The sequence below is a fragment of the Hypanus sabinus genome, chromosome 21, assembly GCF_030144855.1.
Source record: "Hypanus sabinus isolate sHypSab1 chromosome 21, sHypSab1.hap1, whole genome shotgun sequence".
NCBI classification, from domain to species: Eukaryota; Metazoa; Chordata; class Chondrichthyes; order Myliobatiformes; family Dasyatidae; genus Hypanus; species Hypanus sabinus.
Window position 1 is genome coordinate 38,357,448 of NC_082726.1, and position 21,898 is coordinate 38,379,345.

Sequence of the window (21,898 nt, forward strand, 5' to 3'; positions counted from 1 at the left end):
TGGGGGTGGGGGTGAGGACGGGTGTTGGTGGATGGGATGGTGGGGTGGGGAAGGGTGTTGGTGGATGGGATGGTAGGGTGGGGAAGGGTGTTGGTGGATGGGATGGTGGGGGTGAGAATGGGTGTTGGTGGATGGGTTGGTGGGGGTGAGGACGGGTGTTGGTGGATGGGTTGGTGGGGGTGAGGACGGGTGTTGGTGGATGGGTTGGTGGGGTGGGGAAAGGTGTTGGTGGATGGGATGGTGGAGTGGGGACGGGTGTTGGTGGATGGGATGGTGGGGGTGGGTGTTGGTGGAGTGGGGATGGGTGTTGGTGGATGGGGTGGTGGGGGTGGGGAAGGGTGTTGGTGGATGGGATGGGGATGGGTGTTGGGGGGTGGGGTGGTGGGGTGGGGAAGGGTGTTGGGGAGTGGGGTGGTGGGGTGGGGACGAGTGTTGGTGGATGGGGTGGTGGGTGTGGGGACGGGTGTTGGTGGATGGGATGGTGGGGGTGGGTGTTGGTGGGATGGGGATGGGTGTTGGGGGATGGGGTGGTGGGGTGGGGAAGGGTGTTGGGGAGTGGGGTGGTGGGGTGGGGACGAGTGTTGGTGGATGGGGTGCTGGGTGTGGGGACGGGTGTTGGTGGATGGGATGGTGGATGGGTTGGTGGGGGTGAGGCCGGGTGTTGGTGGATGGGGGTGGGGAAGTGTGTTGGTGGATGGGATGGTGGGGGTGGGGATGGGTGTTGGTGGATGTGATGGTGGAATGGGGACGGGTGTTGGTGGATGGGATGGTGGGGTGGGGAAGGTTGTTGGTGGATGGGTTGGTGGGGGTGAGGCCGGGTGTTGGTGGATGCGGGTGGGGAAGTGTGTTGGTGGATGGAATGGTGGGGGTGGGGATGGGTGTTGGTGGATGTGATGGTGGAATGGGGACGGGTGTTGGTGACTGGGATGGTGGGGTGGGGATGGGTGTTGGGGGATGGGTGTTGGTGGATGGGATGATGGCATAGGGATTGGGATGGGTGTTCGTGGATGGGATGGTGGAGTGAGGACGGGTGTTGGTGGATGGGATGGTGGGATGGGGCGGGTGTTAGTGGATGGGATGGTGGGGTGGGGAAGGGTGTTTGTTGGTGGATGGGCTGCTTTGTTCCAGATGCTTTCTCACAAAGTTAAATGTGGTAGGGCCTACCAATCTTTATGAATCATAAGAGTACTACAGTGCAGAAATAAGCCCTTCTGTCCATCTTGTCCATGCTGAACTGTTAACCCACCTAGTCCCATTGACCTGCACCTGGACCATAGTTGTCCATATCCCTCCCATCCATGTACCTATCCAAATTTCTCTTCAATGTTGAAATCGAACCCACATCCACTTCTTCCGCTGTCTTCCACCAGTGTCCCTTCTGTTAGAATGTAGACAGTGGTCAGTGGAGATGGGCGTGATTCAATAACCAGAGGGTTGAAGGTGCCAGATGATTTTGGTGTTCTGTCCTCCTTTCTAAACTGCAAGTGATTTCTGCTTCTGGGAAGCCACCCAGGACAAAGCAACCCTACATATTTGTTCCCTCCACTGCCGACAGGTACTGATCACGGTGTGTACTGTCCACAAAATGTGCTGTATTACTTGCCCAGGTTGCTCTTGGCAGCAGGCTCATGGGAGAGCAACCATCTGCGGCTTCCCTCCAGGTTGTCTTTTCTTTCTTTTTAAATCTTCTTATTAATTTTAAACAAACATAAATGAAACATGAATACAAGGTGTTTGAGAGTACATAATTAATAATTTAAATAGACATTCAGATATATAATAATAAAAATATATAACCTCCCAAACTCAGAACATTAATGAACAAAGAAGCAAAAAGAAAAAAAAAGGAAGACCCCCAAAAAAAGAGAAAAAAAAACAAAAAAAAAACACTAACCAACATGGGCCATTGAATAATGTTAAGTACATATACAGTAGTGCCAATAACTCCGAACCTCCATCCAAATAATTAAGGATAATATAAGTAAGGTTTAGGAAAAGACAATTCAACTCATATGAAAATGTTGAATAAATGGTCTCCAAGTTTCTTCAAATTTAACTGAAGGATCAAAAACCACACTTCTAATTTTTATTAAACTCAAACAAGAGATAGTTTGAGAAAACCACTGAAATACGGTTGGAGGATTAATTTCTTTCCAATTCAACAAAATAGATCTTCTAGCCATTAATATAACAAATGCAATCATTCATTGAGATGAAGCAGATAAACGGTTATTATCTGTCATTGGTAAACCGAAAATTGCAGTAAAAGGATGCGGTTGGAAATTGATATTTAAAACTCTTGAAATAATACTGAAAATATCTTTCCAATAATTTTGTAAACAAGGACAAGACCAGAACATATGAGTCAATGAAGCAACATCAGAATGACATCTATCGCAGGTTGAATTAAGATGAGAATAAAATCGAGCCAGTTTATCCTTAGACATATGAGCTCTATGTACAACCTTAAATTGTATTAGGGCATGTTTAGCACAAATAGAGGACGAATCTACCAATGATAAAATTTTTTACCATTGCTCAGTCGATATAGGACAATGCAACTCTTCTTGCCATTCTTTCTTAATTTTTTCTGATACATCTGACTGTAAATTCATGAGCATCTTATAAATGATGGCTACTAAACCCTTTTGATAAGGACTAAGGGCTAAAATTCTTTCTGTAATGTCCAATGGACATTCTTTCGAAAAAGACTGTAACTCATTATACAAAAAATTTCTAACTTGCAAATATCTAAAAAAATAGGTTTTAGGTAAATTATATTTATTAGATAGCTGTTCAAAGGACATAATGTTATCATCCAGAAAAAGATCACGAAAACATGTTATACCTTTTGTTTTCCATAAAAGAAAAGCTTGATCCATAGATGAAGGCCGAAAAAAATAATTAGATATTATAGGACTTGATAAAATAAATTTATTCAAACCAAAAAATTTACGAAATTGAAACCAAGCAGGTTGTCTTGTACCCTTATCCAGAAATGTCACCAGTACTTCATCTGGGCGTCACTTCACTGTAGTAACAATAGCCGCTGTAGCAGTGATGCCCAGCTCTCAAGAAGTGAATTTGCCAGTTGCTCGATGAACACATCCTACATTTCTTCCTTTTCTCTACTGAATCTGAGCAAGAAGGAGAACGGTGTGGAGATCCACACGCCATGTAACATGTTTCTGTGGACAATTTAATTTACCAGAGAAAAAAAATTAAATGTAAATAATAAACAATATTTTGTATCTCAAAGCAGTTAAAACACCAGCGCATTGTATAAAAACGATTTAATAATGTGCATTTGTGTAGAGCCTTTTACAACCCTAGGATATCCTAAAGTTTTTAGGAACTTTTTGAAGTGTAGTGACTGCCGTAGTGTAGCAAAATGTTGTTCATTGCTTAAGTCCTACAAAAAATTAATGAGGCAAACAGTTTTAGTGATGATATTTGGGAGAGCTTGGCTACTTCATCCAAGGAGGGGGGGGGGAAGGGGCTTGGGTTTATTGTCACTTACGAAGGCACTTCTGACAATGTAGCTCTCTCAGTATTTTCCTGACAATTCAATCTGTGTTGTATGCTTCACTCTGTGGGGCAGTTTCAGATGAGTTATGAAGGCACCTGATTGGAACACCCAGCTGATGTTGAATTAGCTGAGATGTGGTAGGTGCCATCTTGAGGTTGTGTGGCAAGGGGACATGGTTCCTATTCTTGATCGTTTGTCCAGAACGTGCCACTTTGCAGGACGGAAAGAAAAGGCTGTAAATTGTACTGGATGCGATGTCCCACATGGTTCAATAGTTCAGCCAAAAATAGAAATCTGAGCTAAACAAATTTACATGAAAACTGCAATACAAATACATTTTCAGCAGTCAAACATGTTTGTTGCAATTTTTGAAATAGTATTGTGTTAACAAAAAGGCGCTTCCATGGGACTTGTATGAGAAATTGTTATCAAGTCAGTGATACAGCACAGAAGCCGCCATGTCAGCACAGAGAATAAAGCATGAATCCTTTTTTCATTTCTTCTCCACACATTCCATCACCTGCCACTCGTCCGTACACTGCCGACACTTAATGCAGATTAACCCCAAGCAGCCCGCTGATTGTTGGGATGTGGGTGGAAAGCAAAGTATCTGCAGGGGAAATCACAGGGGGCGCATGCAGACTCCACACAGACATTGACCTATGGGGCAGTGGCTGTACTAAATCCTGTGTGATTCGTACTCCCTTGGGCAAGTATATCCCAGGATGAAAGTTGCAGACACTGTTCTGGGAATGATCTTGCTGTAACTCTGTGAATTATGGCAATAGTTTTCTTTGTTGCCAACATGACATTTGCCTTTCTAATTGCTTGATATTGGCGTGCAAGCCCCTTTGCACATCCACTCTTGATATTTGCTTTTAGAAGCAATTCCTTTTTCTGTTTATCCCACATGAATTCCTTTTTCTGTTTATCCCACATGCTTACAGTTGACATGACATCTTCCTGTTCCCTGATTTCTCTTTCAGACACGACAGATCCTAGAGGAGCTGACTGAGCTGCCGGTTATGGTGGAACTTTCCAGCGATTTCCTGGATCGCAGTACACCTGTTTTCCGGGACGACGTCTGCTTTTTCCTCAGCCAGTCAGGTATGACACAGCATCTGTGAAATGTGTTTCTAAATGTACTGTTAGTTGCTGGACAGCTGAACAATGTCAGCATTCAGTGACCAAATTTTGGTCGTCCCTGAGGAAATGGTGGCAAGTCAACTGGACCTGCCTCACCTCATTCTTCCTTGTGATCTGATGTCAATGGGGGGGGGGGGAGGGGCTTGCCAAGTCACTTCATAGGGCAGTTAGGAGCTTGGATTGGAATCCCATATGGATCCAGTAGACTTGTTCATCTCACCTGTGCTTCATGTTGCCAGATTATTGCAGAGACGTCCAGGAGGGTTCGGAGGAACTTCACGAGAATGATTCCAGGAATGAAAGGCTTATCATTTGAGGAGAAATTGATGGCTCTAGGCCTTTACTCATTGGGTTTTGAAGAATGAGGAGGGTTCTCATTGAAACCTATTGAGTGTTGAAAGGCCTAGATAGAATGGATGTTTCCTATGGTTGGGGAGCTTAGGACCAGAGGGCAGAGCCTCAGAATAGAGGGATGTCCATTTGGAGTGGAGATGTGGAGGAATTTCTTTCGGCACGGGGTGGTGAATCTGGAATTCGTTGTCACAGATGCTGTATTGGTCATGGGGTGAATTTAAGACGGAGGTTGATTCTTGATTAGTCAGGGCATCAAAGGTTATTGGGAGAAGGCAGGAGAAGGTTGAGAGGGAAAATGGATCAGCCACAATGAAACGGCAGAGCAGACACAATTGGCCGAGTGGCCTAAATTTGTCCCTATGTCTTATGGTCTTATGCTCCAACTGAGTCCAACTTCCCAAACTCTACTGTGGAATTTGAACCCATCTCCTGTGCATGGCTCTGGCTTGGGAAAATCTCAACAACAAACAGGTGTGTTGCTGGGCTGGTATAGCAGAGGGCCAGACTTCAGGTGTAGCGAGGGTAAGTAGTGGCTTGGTGCCCACCCACTGGGTGAGGAGTTTACTGCCAACTGCCCTGGACAAAGTGGATTAATCTGGGGGCATTGTGAAGTGTTCCCCAGGACCTTGCTGGTGAATTAAGCTCCATTTTCTTCTGAGTTTGTTTATATTCTGCTGAAATTCTTTTAGCTTGTTGAAAATAAAAACTGTCTTTGAATCTGTTAGATAACAGACTGAACGACGTGTGTTTTGCTGGAGGTAGTCACCCATGAAGATTCACGTACGGTATCTCACTAGTTCCCAGCTTCACTTAGAAACCGTAGTTACTTCCATTCTTATCTGTGCTGTTTTCTTTATCATAAGGTATCGTGCACTACCGTGACATTTTTTCTCTTACTTTTGAAATATTTGGTGAGGCCAGATTTGATGTGAGATGGCACAGCTTGTTGAGTTTCGCAGCTCCAGTTACTGATATGTAATCCCAATCTCTGGTGCTGTCTCTGTGGGTTTCTCACCCCACCATCATTTACCAAACTTGTATGTTAAAATGTCTTTGTAAATTGCTCCCAGTTGGAATGCGATTGATAAAATTTGCTAAAACTGAAGAGAGAGTAGATTATTGTAGCATGCTTGAATTGCAGGTATGGGTGGGCGGGGAGATGTGTTGAATGGTTTTTTTTCCATGCTGTGACACTCCATGATGCTAATGTCAGTTACCCAGAGAATATGGTAGTGATTCAATCTGAATAGTTATGAAGTCCCAACATATCATCCAGCAGAGTGGCCAGGTAGTTTGGGCCTTGGCACCAAGGTAGTTTCAAAATTGTCATTACAACCCCCAATCAGTGTCTATTGGAGTATGTGGAATATAGAAGAGTTCAGTGGAGTCATCTTGAAGGACTTTAAACCACCTGGATTTTTATGACAATCAAATAGCTTTCCAGAATGAGAAGGTGTTCCCAATGGTCTGGCTGGTCAGTACTCAGAAGGTCCCAGGGTAGGTACACACAAGCCAGTTCTTCTGAGGTGACTGTGGATTTCCCACAATTGGCTTGCCATGGTTGCTTTACAGTTTGGGACATAGAACATTAGAGTATAGGAACAAGCCCTCAGTCTGATTGTACTGAACATGATGTCAAATTAACTCTTTAATGCGTGCACATGATCCATATCGCTGCCTATTCACACACTCTTCTAATAGTCTCTTAAACACCACTGATGTATCTGCGTCCACCATACCCCTGGCCAGCCGTCCCAGGCACCTACCACTCTCTCTAAAAATTGCCCCACACATCTCTTAAACTTTCCCCTGTCTCGCCTCAAATACACATTCACCAGTCTTCAATGTATAGTTACTGTAATGGCTCATTACAGTGGGCCCTAACATTCATTGGAGGTGGGTGTGGACTCCAGCTCTCAATATAGCTTACAATATAGAAAAAGACCATTGAAATGATGCTCCCTCTCATAGCAATTCCATTCTGCCACTCATTTTCCTCTCTCAACTATGCACCAAGTTCTCCCTCATTCTCCTAGCACCCCATACATTAGGGCCAGTTTACAGTCGCCAATTAACTTACCAACTTATGACCCAGATGAGCTATTAAACATGTAGATCTTAAACATGCTGCTGAATTACTTACCAACCTCATCAAAACCTTTTATAATTTAATTATTGCCGTCAGCTCTCTCTCTCTGTCTCGACTTAACACACACAAGATGGTGGAGGAACTCAGCAGGTCAGGCACCAACTATGGAAATGAATAAACAGTTGACATTTCAGGCCAAGACCCTTCTTCAGTACTGAGAAGGAAGAGGGAAGATGCCTGAATAAAAAATGTGGGGTGGGGAGGGGAGGGAGGCTAGCTGGAAGGTGATGGGCGAAGCCAGGTGGCTGGGAAAGGTCAAGGGCTAGGGAAAAAAGAATCTTATAGGGAAGGAGAGTGGACCGTAGGAGAAGGGGAAGGAGGAGGTGACCCGGGGGAAATAATAGGCAGATGAGAAGAAGTAACATGTCAGAATGGGGAATAGAGGAAAGAGAGAGGAGGAGTTTTGTTCACCAGAATACGAAATTGATATTCTTACGATTGGGTTGGAGGATACCCAGACAGAATATAGTCTGTTTCAATAAAAAGGAGCTTACCTTCACTGACCTCACAACTATCTGTCCGTTTGATTTAACTTGAGTGGCATTGGAATATGTGCATGTCTTCCCATTGTTTGCGGGTGCAGGAATGCACTGGTAGTTTATAAGCTGCCTTATCTGGCGAGTGTGTTGTCAGGGTTTGTGAACTGTGAGATATTTGGTCTCTATAAACCAGATGCAGATTTGGATCCTGATGCAAACCACCCCAATGCAAAAAATATTCAGGACATAGTTGTTGTAGTCTTGTACTGCTGAGAGCAATCTGGTACATTAAATGTCGCTGCTCTGATACAAAGGCAGAATCCTAGCTTGTATTTATGTGCCTTGGGCTTCAGTAACTTGAACCCAACCGTTAAAAGGTAAACTGGTAGTCAGCCTGTTGAATGAAAACTCAGTTCCCAATTCTCTGTGGAGCACAACAGGATTAGTTAATTATTTGAAGTGGAGGGAGATAAAACATATCAGATCGATTGTGGCACTGTGGCAAATGTGAATGTGGCTGATCGATCGTGTGGTAAATCAGTTGGGCCTCCTCGGTCTAGGAGGCACTCTCTTTTGGCACAGGCTTCCACGTATGTATGTTTTGTATCTTGGTGGGCCCATTTCATCACTCCCACGCTGTGTTGCCAGAGTGTGCCATTGCTAACATGACTCAGTAAAAACATTTACTTGTACTGCTCAGTTGTTGTTTTGCTCCACACAATATGTGATAGTAAAGGGATATAGGATCACCCTGTCTTCCCAACAGATGCTGCTTACTGTGTGACCTACTGGATATCAGCCCTGTCTGTTGTTAGAATTGGACATAATTTCTCTTTCCTTTTATGCCAGTTTATTTTTGCACCTTTCCCTTTTGTTTGGATACTTTTCTGTGTAGTGAGTGTATTGGTGAAAGTGATGTGCCAGCCGCTCTCACTTGTCAACATAGCCATTGAATTTAAGATGTCTATTCTATAAATTGGACTGCCTTGAAGATCCTTGATATTAAACCTTAAGAGATAGGAGCAGAATTAAGGCACGCAGCCCTTTGAGTCTGCACTGCCATTCGATCATGGCTGATTTATTATCCCTCTCAACCCCATTCACCTGCCTTCTCCCCATAACGTTTGATACCCTGACTAATCAAGAACCTATCAACCTCCGCTTTAAACATACTCAAAGACTTGGCCTCCACAGCTGTCCGTGGAAATGAATTGCCCAGATTCACCAACCTCTGTCTAAAGAAATTCCTTCTCATCTCTGTTCTACAGGGATGTTCTACTATTCTGAGGCTGTGCTGTCCATTCCTGGGCTCACCAATTATAAGAAATATCAGCTCCACATCCACTCTGTCTATGCCTTTCAATATTCAAACAAATCTGTCTTGTCATAAATTGGAAATATCATTAGCATTTTTATGAGGATGTTCTACTGGCTTTTTCAGAATCAGCATCTTAGCCAGTCCCTTGGGGTTGAGGTTGAATTATTGCTTCAATTCTGTGGGTTTCAAGGTAACTAAGGCCAGTGAGAGAGAGAGAGAGAGAGAGAGAGAGAGAGAGAGAGAGAGAGAGAGAGAGAGAGTCTCCCCCACAGATGGGGCAGGAGGTGTCTGATGGTCTAGGCAGGTGGAAAGCTTGTGAAAGGGTCACAGAAAATTGAACATAGACATTGATGCCATTATTTGCTTTAGATAATATATATTAAATTATTGGATGTTAATTCAAAAAGTTTTAAGCTTTCATTTTAAAGTTGCCTAATTATTTCACTTTATTCCTGAATCTAATTTTTACAGAGCTAAATTATATATATGTATGTGTGTGTGTATAGGTATGTATATGTGCATATATATATATGTGTATGTGATATGTATTTTTATAAATCAAATGATAGATTATTCAAGATATTTCAAACAAAATAGTTTGTATTGATTCATGAAATTAGGCAGTTGCTTGATCTCATGCTTTCTAAGTTCTTACTGCATATCCAAGTCTGTCTTTTTACTGATTCTAAACTCGGAAATATATTGTCCCATCTAAAAAAAACTTACAGATTTTCTTGAATGAATCCCTCTGCCAGTTCTGCTCTGGGGGATTCCTTAAAACCTATTGCAGACTTTATTCCCTTCCCCTTTATTGTTCCTGGTGTCACATGTTGTTGATGACTTTCCTTTCAACATGGAACGCTAAAGGTCCAAGTTGTTGGTGTGGTGCGATTTCTCTATTAGCATCAGGGACTGGGATTCAGTGGCTGATGAAATACCCCAGCAGTGCATTTTGATCTCAGTCACGTATCTGTTCTTTGTTCTGCAGGTGAAACTGCCGACACTTTAATGGCCTTGAGGTATTGTAAAGGGAGACGAGCCCTAACTGTTGGCATCACCAACACAGTGGGCAGCTCAATCTCCCGCGAAACTGACTGCGGTGTTCATGTCAACGCTGGACCGGAAATTGGTGTGGCCAGCACAAAGGTAGGACGTTAGACCAGCTCTAAGCTGTGTGGATATCCTATGATAGTTTTGAAGCAAAATGCACAGGGCAGAACCCAGTTAATTTGGGAGCTCTTTAGAAGAATTGAGAGGGAATTTAATTTAGACTGGTAGTGTGGCGGATGCTTTTCCTGACTGGGGGTGAGGGAGCGGGAGTTTTGCGTTACAAGGCAAGGCGTTTGGGAATGAGATACTGTGTGGTGGTATTTATGTGGTGTGAATGAGCAAGTGCAGCAGGCAGTGAAGAAGGCTAATAGAATGTTGGCCTTTATTACAAAGGGAATTGAGTACAAGAGCAAGGAAATCCTCTTGCATTTGTACAGAGCCCTGGTGAGATCACACCTGGAGTATTGTGTACAGTTTTGGTCTCCAGGGTTAAGGAAGGACATCCTGGCTGTAGAGGAAGTGCAGCGTAGATTCACGAGGTTAATTCCTGGGATGTCTGGACTGTCTTACACAGAGAGGTCAGAGAGACTGGGCTTGTGCACGCTGGAATTAAGGAGATTGAGAGGGGATCTGATTGCAACATATAAGATTATTAAGGGATTGGTCAAGATAGAGGCAGAAAATATGTTCCAGATGTTGGGAGAGTCCAGTACCAGAGGGCATGGTTTGAGAATAAGGGGTAGGTCATTTAGGATAGAGTTAAGGAAAAACTTCTTCTCCCAGAGAGTTGTGGGGGTCTGGAATGCACTGCCTCGGAAGGTAGTGGAGGCCAATTCTCTGGATGCTTTCAAGAAGGAGCTAGATAGGTATCTTATGGATAGGGGAATCAAGGGATATGGGGACAAGGCAGGAACCGGGTATTGATAGTAGATGATCAGCCATGATCTCAAAATGGTGGTGCAGACTCATAGGGCCGAATGGTGTACTTCTGCACCTATTGTCTATTTATGTACTGAAGATGAAAGTTGTAAAACCCAGGTTGTTGAATATATTAAAGATGATTCATAAATTCCTGAAGGGACATGGAATCCAGGAGCATGGGGAGGGTAGGAGAACTTGGTGATGAGATGGATCATTTTGAAGTAGTAGTGTAAGCTCAACAGACTGAGTGGCCTACTGGCATTTTCCGTGTATGTTAAATCTAGAGATCCAGCTGTTTATGATCATTGGGTTTGTGCTTTATGTACAGTTAAATTGTGAAGATTGTTGAATAGAATCCATAATCTGCCAATTAAAACATTGTCTCTTTACCAACCTCAACTGTACTCTATATAATTATGCACACCATTATTTTATCTCCCAATAGCCTCTCTCACAAGAGAACAATCCTACTACTTCCACACGCCTCTCATGAATGAGGCCCTTTGTAGACACATTTCCAACATGTCCTCTCGATGGCCTCCCAAAGCCAGAGATGCTTCTTAGAATGTGACATGCTAAATCGGATGCAATATTCTACTTGATTCCTAATTTCTCTGCCTCACTAGTTTGCTTTTGCATTCCTTGTGTCTATAAAATCTTGGATTCTGTTCATTTTAAAAGCAAATAGGGGATTTAAGTTCAGCTTATTAAATATGATCTGGAATTCAGCATGGCGAAAGTACTAGGTGATCATTAAATTACCAGACTGCTGTTAAAAACACATCTGTTTCGTTGCTGCCCTTACCTGGTTTGTCTATAAGTGGCTGAAAATATCCAGTGTGTTTAACCCTTAATTGTCCCCTGAAGTAGTTGAGCACAATTCCAGCTTTACTCACAACCTGCGAAGAAACGAAACAAAATTGCTCCGAACGTGCACACTCCACACAGATGAGGCAATCTCCAAACCTGTGAGGCAGTGGCTCCAGTACTTGCACTGCTTTGCTGCTTTGGTTGATCTGTCCATTGTCAGTGTATGAGATAACATTTGAGGAGGAACGGAGGCTGCAGCACTGAAGAAAAGGTAATCCCATGCCTCACACTGGGCTGAGGGGCTGAGCAGATTCTTTAAACAACCATCCCTGAGGTGGTTTATCACTCCTGTTCTATCAACTTACAGATCCATTGCGATGGGCACACTGACTCAGACCACACTCCTAACATGGCGCTCTGCACATTTCTGGAGTTGGATGATTACACGTCCTTCCTGTTGCCAAAAGATTATTAGAGTACAAGTATTCTGAAGTAAGCAAATCTTGGCATGGTCCACATTGAGTGGTCTAAACATCAGAAATGTGCCTGAATGTGCTCAATGCAAGTAGCCCTGCGGATTTATGGGAAACAAGACTTGTACACAATACAACCCTGATACCCCACTCTGAAACCTAAACCACTATGCTGTCACAACTCTCCACCCACAAGAAGATCTTGAAATGCTCTGCAGACAACTTATTTTTTTTTATCTTTTTTTAAACTTTTTTTAATTACATTTTAAATGGTTACAAAGTAAAGTATGAAAAAACAATATATATAACCCTTACCCCTTCCCCTTAACCCCTCCCCTTAACCCCTCCCCCCTAACTGCCCTATAGAAAAAAAAAGAGAAAGAAAGAAAAAAAAAAGAAAGAAAGAAAGAATGCCTGGTTGTTGGAAGATCTCCACATGCTCCATGGAATTCGTAATAACTTTAATATGTATATTTATTTCTTTCCCCTAATAACCAATTGTTTCATCTTCAGAGCATCTATATATTTAAACCTGTCTTTTGTAAATAAGGGCTCCAAATTTTCAGAAATGTTTCATATTTATCTCTTAAATTATAAGTAATTTTTTCTAATGGAACTTATTTATTCAAAGGTAGCTACTAGTATTGTTGATAAGTGCAGCAGCCAAATTGGTGCCTGTTCCAAGATAGTTGTAAAATGGTTTTGGATAGCAGTAGATAAAGGCCAGGAGCTCCAGCCACATCTGGCAGTGGGAAGATTGTTCATTCAGATTACCATTCCCTCAGAACTACTCTGGGATGGTATAAATTGCATACTTGGATTGTGGCTTAACCACAACATCCTGATGCAGAAGGGAAGTACAGTGATTCATTTCTGCAAGATCAGTTTTTGGCTTTTTATCCTTTAGCTGGGCACAATACACCCATTACCGTCATATTCCATTTTAAAAAAAAGATCAGAGTTGGCTTTAAGATTCTGCGTTGCTTCTGAATGATAAAGGAAAGGGGGAACTGCTGAAAGTATCGTCGGACTAATGTAAAGGATTAAAAATTGCACTGAAGATTACGGTAAACAGGTGGTGTAGTAAGTTTTAGCATCCAATGAAAGGAAGACGAATTGGAAACTTTTTGGAAGGAATTTAACCTCTTGGAATTGGTTATGGTGGTATCCCATATTTTACCATGTATCCTGTGTGTAAAGGACCCAATATGTAAGTATTATGATGGACGTGGATTGATTAAGGGTAGTCAGCATGGCTTTGTGCATGTTAGGTCAAGACTAACCAACCTCCTGGAGTTTTTCGAGAAAGTTACTAGGAAAGTGGATGAAGGCAAGGCAGTGGATGGTGTCTACATAGACTTTAGTAAGGCATTTGACAAGGTCCCACATGCGAGGCTGATTAAGAGGGTTCAGTCATTTGGCATTCAGAACCAGGTAGTAAGTTGGATGAGGCATTGTGGAAGAACCCAGAGAGAGATAGTAGAGGGTTGCCTCTCTAATTGGAGGCCCGTGACTAGTAGTGTGCTGCAGGGATCACCGCTGAGTCCTTCATTGTTTGTCATCTATAATGTGGTTAACTGGATCAGCAAATTTGTGGATGACTCCAAGATTGGTGGTGTATTGGACAGCGAGGAAGGATATCATGGCTTGCAGAGGGATCTGCATCAGCTGGAAAAATTGGCTGAAAAATAGCAGATGGAATTTAATGCAGACAAGTGTCAGGTATTGCACTTTGGTAGGACCAACTAGATCTTACAGTGAATGGTAGGGCACTGAAGAGTGTGGTTGAACAAAGGGATCTGGAAATACAGGTCTATAATTTGTTGAAAGTGGCGTTACGGGTAGAAAGGGTCATAAAGAAAGGTTTTGGCACATTGGACTTCATAGATCAATGTATTGAGTACAGGAGATGGGTTGATATGTTGAAGTTGTATAAGACGTTGATGAGGCTTAATTTAGAATATTGTGTGCAGTTTTGGTCACCTACCTACAGACAAGATGTAAACAAGGTTGAAAGAGTACTGAGAAAGTTCACAAGGCTGCTGCCGGGTCTGAAGTACCTGAGCTATAAGGAAAGATTGAAGAGGTTAGGACTGTATTGCTTCGAAAGTAGAAGATTGAGAGGAGATTTGATAGAGCTGTACAAAATTATGAAGGGCATAGATAGGGTAAATTCAAGCAGGCTTTTTCCACTGAGGTTGGGTGGGACTACAACCTGAGGTTATGGGTTAAGGGTGAAAGGTGAGAAGTACAAGGGGAACATGAGGAAAAACTTGTACACTCAGAGGGTTGTGAGAGTGTAGAATGAGCTGCCAGCACAAGTGGTGCATACGAGCTCGATTTCAATGTCTAAGAGCAGTTTGGATACTTCATAGATGATAGGGGTATGGAGGGTTATGGTTCTGGAGCAGGTCAATGAGAGTAGGTAGTGTAAATGGTTTTGGCATGGACTCAGATGGGTCTATTTCAGTGCTGTACTTCCCTAGCATTCTAATCAGTAATCTCCTAATTGAACATGGTAAATTAGTATTCCCATTGAATCTGAAGGAGGCCAGTTGGGCCTTACTCTGTAACTCTTGTCCAGTTGCTTGTGGCTAGATTGTACTCATTGAGCAAAATTGCCAGGGAGTGGTCTGATGATCTTCTGGGGAAAGTTTTCTCTGAACCAAGGATTTGAAGTCATAAGATAAAACATCTGTGAATGGGTCATTATTCTTTCTTCTGAGAAAATGATTGCTACAGCTTAAATTAAAAATAGCTGCCACACGTGGACATTTTGAGGACTTGTATGCAGACAACACTGCAGCTGGAGTCTTTCTCTGTAATTTGCTGTATCACTGTAGAATTATAATGAGCAGTGATGAATGCCCTTCATTTATTACTGCCTTTTCTAGTTCTCATATACTCCTCTGGTTCTGAGCCTTTTGAAACAAGCTCCACTTGGGATCAGAATCGGAATCAGGTTTAATATCACCTGCATATGTTCTGAAATTTGTTAACTTAGTGGCAGCACTACGATGCAATACATGATAATATAGAAAGAACATAAGTCAATTACAATAAGTATATATGTATATTAAATAGTTCAATTAAAAATAGTGCAAAAACAGAAATAATAAAAATAACAAAATCCTGGAGGAACTCAGCAGGCCAGCAGCATCTGTAATAAAAGTGAGGTGTGTTCATGGGTTCAATGTCCATTCAGGAGTCTGTCTGTGTACTGAGTGTGTGCGGATTTCTGAAATATTACCATACATTTGATAACTCTGTAGCCTGTGATCAGCCGGAAGGTATGAAGACAGCAGAATGAGAGAGCAACTTGGGTTTTAATTACATTCCAAATAATGGTTTTGCTGTTTTATGGGGAAATGCTTTAACCAGATGGAGGGTTTTGTGGATTCTATGAAGGATATGATTTACTGGCCAGCTACCTTATTTTTCCTGATAAGCTCTGACATTGGACTTGGTGTGGGGGATCAGACCAGTCTCAATTAACTCATCTACTCTGCAGGTCTACACAAGCCAGTTTGTGGCCCTGGTAATGTTTGCTCTCCTGATATCAGAAGACCGAATATCTATGCAGAAAAGACGAAGGGAGATCATTCAGGGTCTCCAGGCTCTACCAGGTAATCTGAGCTGGAAAGAGAATCTACCCCTGTATAATCACAAGGGTGTATCTCGGGAGGGGGTGTAGTTTGGGTTGCTGTGCTGCAGTGTTCTAAAGAAGTGCAGTTATGTTTGTTCAAATTTTTCAAAAGTACACCAGGCTGTGTTGACGTTTCTGGGTAAAATTTATGCTGCTTTGTATTCTTGTATGTCCACATTTAAACATCTGCAGACTAAGATTGTTGAAGCAATATCTTTGACCATGGGAGAGAATGATTGTGGAAAGAAAGAAGCTACATGTGTTTTGTACTTTTGGACATCCCAAAATGCTTTCAAATCAATGCACTATTTTTGATGTGGTCTAAGTTGTAGGAAATTAGTTATGACCTCCGGTTTAATAATCCAACATGCGGTGGGTTATGTATGCTTATGATTTTGTTGTCATTGTACATTGTGATAAATGCAGTTGGTCATTTTTCTGGTGCTTCACCCACCTATCTTTTACAATTCTTGTATTCAAAACTGCTTCTGTGGCCTCTTTAACTGTGTAAGACCTTTCAGAAACTCCCTTCAAAGCTCATGCACTTGTCCCTCAAAAACAACCCTGGATTCAGTCCCTCCCACAGATGTCAGTGCCTTCACCCTAATCTTTGGGAATACCCTCTGTAAAATTCTTGGGCTCTCTGCTCCCTTGTTGCTCCTGGAAACCCACCTTTTTGGCCAGCTTGCCACCCAGTAGCTCATTTGTGTAGCTCACTGCCAAATCTTGTTTGAAAAAGTTCAACCTGGAACAGCATTAAGTGGAAATTATCGTAGCAATTCCAGTTGCACCAGTGTACTCGTATCAATACTCTGTATTACTGGTATATTGTAGCTAAAATGAACATATCAATATTGTTCTTTCATGCACTACCATATTTCAGAATACCAAGACTATGTAGTTCAAATGGCTCAAAAAGTAAGCTTTATCTGTTTTCCATTTCCATTTGTCAACCTCTCCACACCATTTTTTTGTTTTTTCTTCTAGACCAAATAAAGGAAGTTCTAAACTTGGACGAGGAAATCCAGAGATTAGCCAGCGAGTTGTATCAGCAGAAGTCTGTGCTTATTATGGGTCGTGGTTATCATTATGCCACATGCCTGGAGGGGGCGCTGGTGAGTAACACACACGCTTCAGGGTAAAAGGGGAAGTTTGTGTCTCCCAATTGACTGAGACCAGATTCCAGTGATCTATTAAGTGACTAATGATTTCAATACAGGCAGTCCCCAAGTTATGAACATTCGACTTACAAACAATTCGTACTTACAAACTGAGGAAGGGGAACACTGTCCGCCATTTTAAGTCGGATCACGACGCCGTCCGCCATTTTAAGTTGTTGCCATTGACACTGTGTTGAGTGTGTTATTTTGTATTTGGCTTAAATTTTTCTTAGCAAGGCTCTCCCTGACACCCCCCCCCCCCCCACATGTCTTCCAGTCAGCACTGTCCCATTTAACCTGTCTCAGTGTGGTGGACTTTAGGACCCAGGAAATTCGATGCAGTGGACTTTAGGACCTGGCGGAGCTGGGGACCCGCCGCCCGCAGTGTTTCTGTTCCGTTGACAGAAAATGATCACAATTGAAAATAAAGTGGAAATAATAAAGCCATCAGAAAGAGGTGAAACACCATCGGTCATTGGAAAAGCGTTAGGCTACAGTCGATCAACGATTGGAACAATTTTAAAGGATAAAGTGAGAATAATGGAGCATGTGAAAGGCCCTGCCCTGATGAAAGCTACAATTATTACTAAGCAACGCAGTGGTTTAATTATTGGAATACATACGTTTCTTAAGTGTTTTATATGCATAGAAAGGTAAAATCTATGCTATATACTAAAACAAATGTTACGCTAAATAATACCGGATGTACCTGTTACGACTTGAGAACAAATCTGACTTAAAGGTGGATTCAGGTACGGAACTCGTTCGAACCCTGGGACTGCCTGTATTACCAAAATCTTTACTAGTCAGTCAGGGGATGCTGTGGGGTCCAGACCCAATGGGCAGTGCTTAAATGATTAATTGTCCTGCTTAATACATCCCTAATTTAGTAAATGCCATGTTAAGTCACACAGTGATTTCTTTTGTGGACTAAGTAATGGACTTCGTGCTTATAGACTTGGTATCAGTTTATTATTGTCAAATGTACCAGGGTACAGTGAAGAGTTTGCCTTAAATATGAATCTTACAGATTAAATCACTGCACAGTGCATTGAGGTAGAGCAAGATAAATCAATAACAATGTGTAACCCCCTGGCTCGCTCAGCTCGTTTCCGTCTAGGGGGAGCAGCCTCCGGCCCCACCAAACTGGGTGATCAGCTGGTGTGGATGCTGTGTGATGTCCCCGCCTCGCCCAAAAACAGACAGTACACCATAAGCGATTAAATGAGTACAATTTATAAAGGTTACTATAACTAAGTGATTAATAACGATACAGTATACATGAAGAAAAAAATAAAGAAAAGGCACCAAACTTATCAAAGTCCAAACCACTTTGTGCACAACTGTTGGAGCTCAATTACTGAAGTCTTCTGGCCACCATTAGATCCTCTCCGAACTCCTCGACTCGCAGCTTAGGACCATCTGAAGTGGTCAACCAAGCACATCTAGCTTCATCTCCTCTCCTCGGAGTACCTCCTGGCCTCGGACCCCCGCTTGGGGTCCGTTCCTCGCCCAGTTTACAGCATCGCATCCTCTCTCTCACCCCCTCGCGCCGATCGCCCCAAAAGCCCGCCAACAATAGTTTACAGACTCAGAAGAAAGAACAACATTAATCCCAATTGGTTTACAAAGGAATACAATTCTCATTATCAGTAAATTTTAACCCAAACAAGCTTCCAGCACTCTTGCAACAAAGAAGCATTCCTGCTTTTAACAAAACAAAGAAGCCATTTTGATTGCATACACAGTAACAAAGAAAAAAGAAGAAACCCCCTTTACAAATGCAGGGTAAAATGTAAAATCTTCAGAGAAAGTGCAGTGCAGGATCTTAAGATCATAAAGTGCAAGATTGTAATGGGGTAGATCATGAGGTCAAGAGTTCATCTTATCATACCAGGGAATGATTTAATAGTCTTATTACATCAGGGTAGAAGCTGTCCTTGGGCCTGGTGGTACATGCTTTCAGGTGTTTGTATCTTCTGCCCAGTGGAAGAGTGGAGAAGAGGGAAGATTTCGGGTGGATGGAGTTTCTGATTGCGCTGGTGGCTTCACTGAGGCAGCAAGAAGTGTAGACAGTCTGCAAAGGGGAGGCTGGTTTCTGTGATTTGCCGACTTTCTGCACAGTTTCTTGTGGTCATGTGCAGAGCAGTTACTTTCTATGAAGCTTTCTTACGGGCCTCTGTCTCTGTTACCACAATGTAAGTGATGTTTGCCCCGTTTAAATTGCAGAAAATTAAGGAGATAACCTTCATGCACTCAGAGGGGATCTTGGCGGGAGAGCTGAAGCACGGACCCTTGGCCCTGGTGGATAATCGAATGCCGGTCATCATGATTGTCATGCGGGATCCCACCTTTACCAAGTGCCAGAACGCACTGCAACAGGTGGTGGCTCGCCAGGTAAGCAGTGTTCTTTCGATCTGGTGCCGGGGGGGGTGCCCGTGCTGTGCTGCTGCAGGGAATAGGCCATTCAGCCCGACAAAGGGCATGCTAGTAGTCCACATCAGCTCCAAAACCCATCTGCTGCCTCTTCTCGGCAAATAAGTGGATTAGTGAATTGGTTTGCAGAGATGTGAAAACTTAAAATCGCTAAACTCTGGGCAGCTACAGCAAGGACCAATGAGGTCACTTCCCTGTGACAGTCTTTGAGAGGGGGATAACCAGAGGGGGGGACATAACAATCACAATTGTGTGTGCCAGCCACTCACATTCAAAGACATTTGGATAAATGATATGGATTGAAAAGGTGTAGGAGGACACAGGCCAAATGCTTAGTGGACATCTTGGTCAGCATGGATGAATGAGGCTGAAGGGTCTGTTTCAATGTTGTATGACTTTATCGCTGTTACCTCCTGAAAGATAAGCTTAGTAGAGATAGTACTTGATCAATTGGGTCAGTAGACTGACAGACCTTTTCCATGCTGGAAGACTCTGACCCCTGGCTTCCTGGATTCGTCCTTCCCATTTTAAAATTGCAACTGGTATCATGAGGGAATGTGTAAAATATTTTCACTTTTTAAATTCTTCCTTTGATGCCATCTTGTTTACAGATTGTAAGCCTGTGCTTGGTGACAGTGGGGCCACGGATTGCTGGAACCATTTGAAATGCTGTGGGCCTTGGTGTTCTGAGTGAAACTGTGGCCTTCTTGTTGCAAGGGCTTTTGAAATGGTGCTGTTTGTTTTGGCTTGTGCGTGGCTCTGCCTGCCAGCCTTAAGAAAGGAAGCTCTGAGATTCAGCTGTTGGTTTAATGACTGTAGCTGTCTAGGTATTTGCAATGTTTACCTTTTAGATTTTTTTTTAGAAAAATGAGTTTATGTGTGACTATGCCTAATCACAGGAAGAAATTGAAGTTCCGTGAAAGCTCCACAGTTCTAGATCTTTCTCATCTGGGCCTGCATCCGTAGTCGCTTGCCCCTCCCTTGCGACACATGCACACGGGCTGCTGAGCGCTCGTGGAGAAGCGAGAGACCGCGGAAATCCGGAGCAAAGAGCAAAATGCTGGAGGAACTCGGCAGGTCAGGCAGCAGCTATGGTGAGAAGCGTCTTGCCCCAACACTTCCCTCCGTAGGTCCTGCCAGACTGCTGAGTGCTCCTCCTTAGCTTGTCTCCTCATGACTGATGCTACACAGGAGTAAGGAGCCGGTAAGGTTAATGGTCTTCCTGCGGGTGCTTGGTGAGCTGGTGACAACTGCTTGTGTTAGAGTTTCCTATACTTCTGTCACTGAAGGTAGAGGTACCAGAATTCCTTCTTAATTGGATTGGTATCAAACTCAACCCTCCTTGGAGACCAGGTAAGGGTGGCACTGCTAGTAGGGCCACAGTTTCAGAGACCCAGATGGAGCTTTTTGTGAATGCTGGTGTTTCCTTCCATTTGCCCAAGATGTGCGGGCTGCTGGGTTAATTGGCCACTGTTAATTATGTACCTTGAGTACATTAGTGGATGGTTAATGCAAATGAGTGGCAGGGGTGGGGAGAGAAAATGAAACATAGAAAATAGGTGCAGGAGTAGGCCATTTGGCCCTTCGAGCCTGCACCGCCATTCAGTATGATCATGGCTGATCATCCAACTCAGAACCCTGTACCTGCTTTCTCTCCGTACCCCCTGATCCCTTTAGCCACAAGGGCCATATCTAACTTCCTCTTAAGTATAGCCAATGAACCAGCCTCAACTGTTTCCTGTGGCAGAGAATTCCACAGATTCACCACTCTCTCTGTGAAGAAGTTTTTCCTCATCTCGGTCCTAAAAGCCTTAAACTGTGACCCCTTGTTCTGGACTTACCCAACATCGGAAACAATCTTCCTGCATCTAGCCTGTCCAATCCCTTTAGAATTTTATACATTTCAATAAGATGCCCTCCTCAATCTTCTAAATTCCAGTGAGTATAAGCCTAGTCGATCCAGTCTTTCTTCATATGAAAGTCCTGCCATCCCAGGAATCAATCTGGTGAACCTTCCTTGTACTCCCTCTATGGCAAGAATGTCTTTCCTCAGATTAGGGGACCAGAACTGCGCACAATATTCTAGGTGCAGTCTCACCAAGGCCTTGTACAACTATTAGAACCTCCCTGCTCCTGTACTCAAATCCTTTTGCTATGAATGGCAACATACCATTTGCCTTTTTCACCGCCTGCTGTACCTGCATGCCCACCTTCAATGACTGGTGTACAATGACACCCAGGTCTCGTTGCATCTCCCCTTTTCCTAATCGGCCACTGTTCAGATAATAATCTGTTTTCCTGTTCTTGCAACCAAAGTGGATAACCTCACATTTATCCACATTAAATTACATCTGCCATGAATTTGCCCACTCACCTAACCTATCCAAGTCACCCTGCATCCTCTTAGCATCCTTCTCACAGCTAACA

At 43.1% G+C, this 21,898-nt stretch overlaps 1 protein-coding gene across 2 annotated transcripts in view; it reads left to right on the forward strand.

The window, feature by feature from the left end:
• Positions 1-21,898, forward strand: part of LOC132378978 (glutamine--fructose-6-phosphate aminotransferase [isomerizing] 1-like) — a 110,791-nt gene that overhangs the window by 85,833 nt on the left and 3,060 nt on the right. For both annotated transcript variants that reach the window (XM_059946385.1, XM_059946386.1), the window contains exons 13-17: positions 4,516-4,636; positions 9,964-10,121; positions 15,741-15,855; positions 16,863-16,990; positions 19,265-19,432. In XM_059946385.1, coding sequence (XP_059802368.1) covers positions 4,516-4,636; positions 9,964-10,121; positions 15,741-15,855; positions 16,863-16,990; positions 19,265-19,432 — 690 coding nt within the window. The remainder of the gene's footprint in view (positions 1-4,515; positions 4,637-9,963; positions 10,122-15,740; positions 15,856-16,862; positions 16,991-19,264; positions 19,433-21,898) is intronic.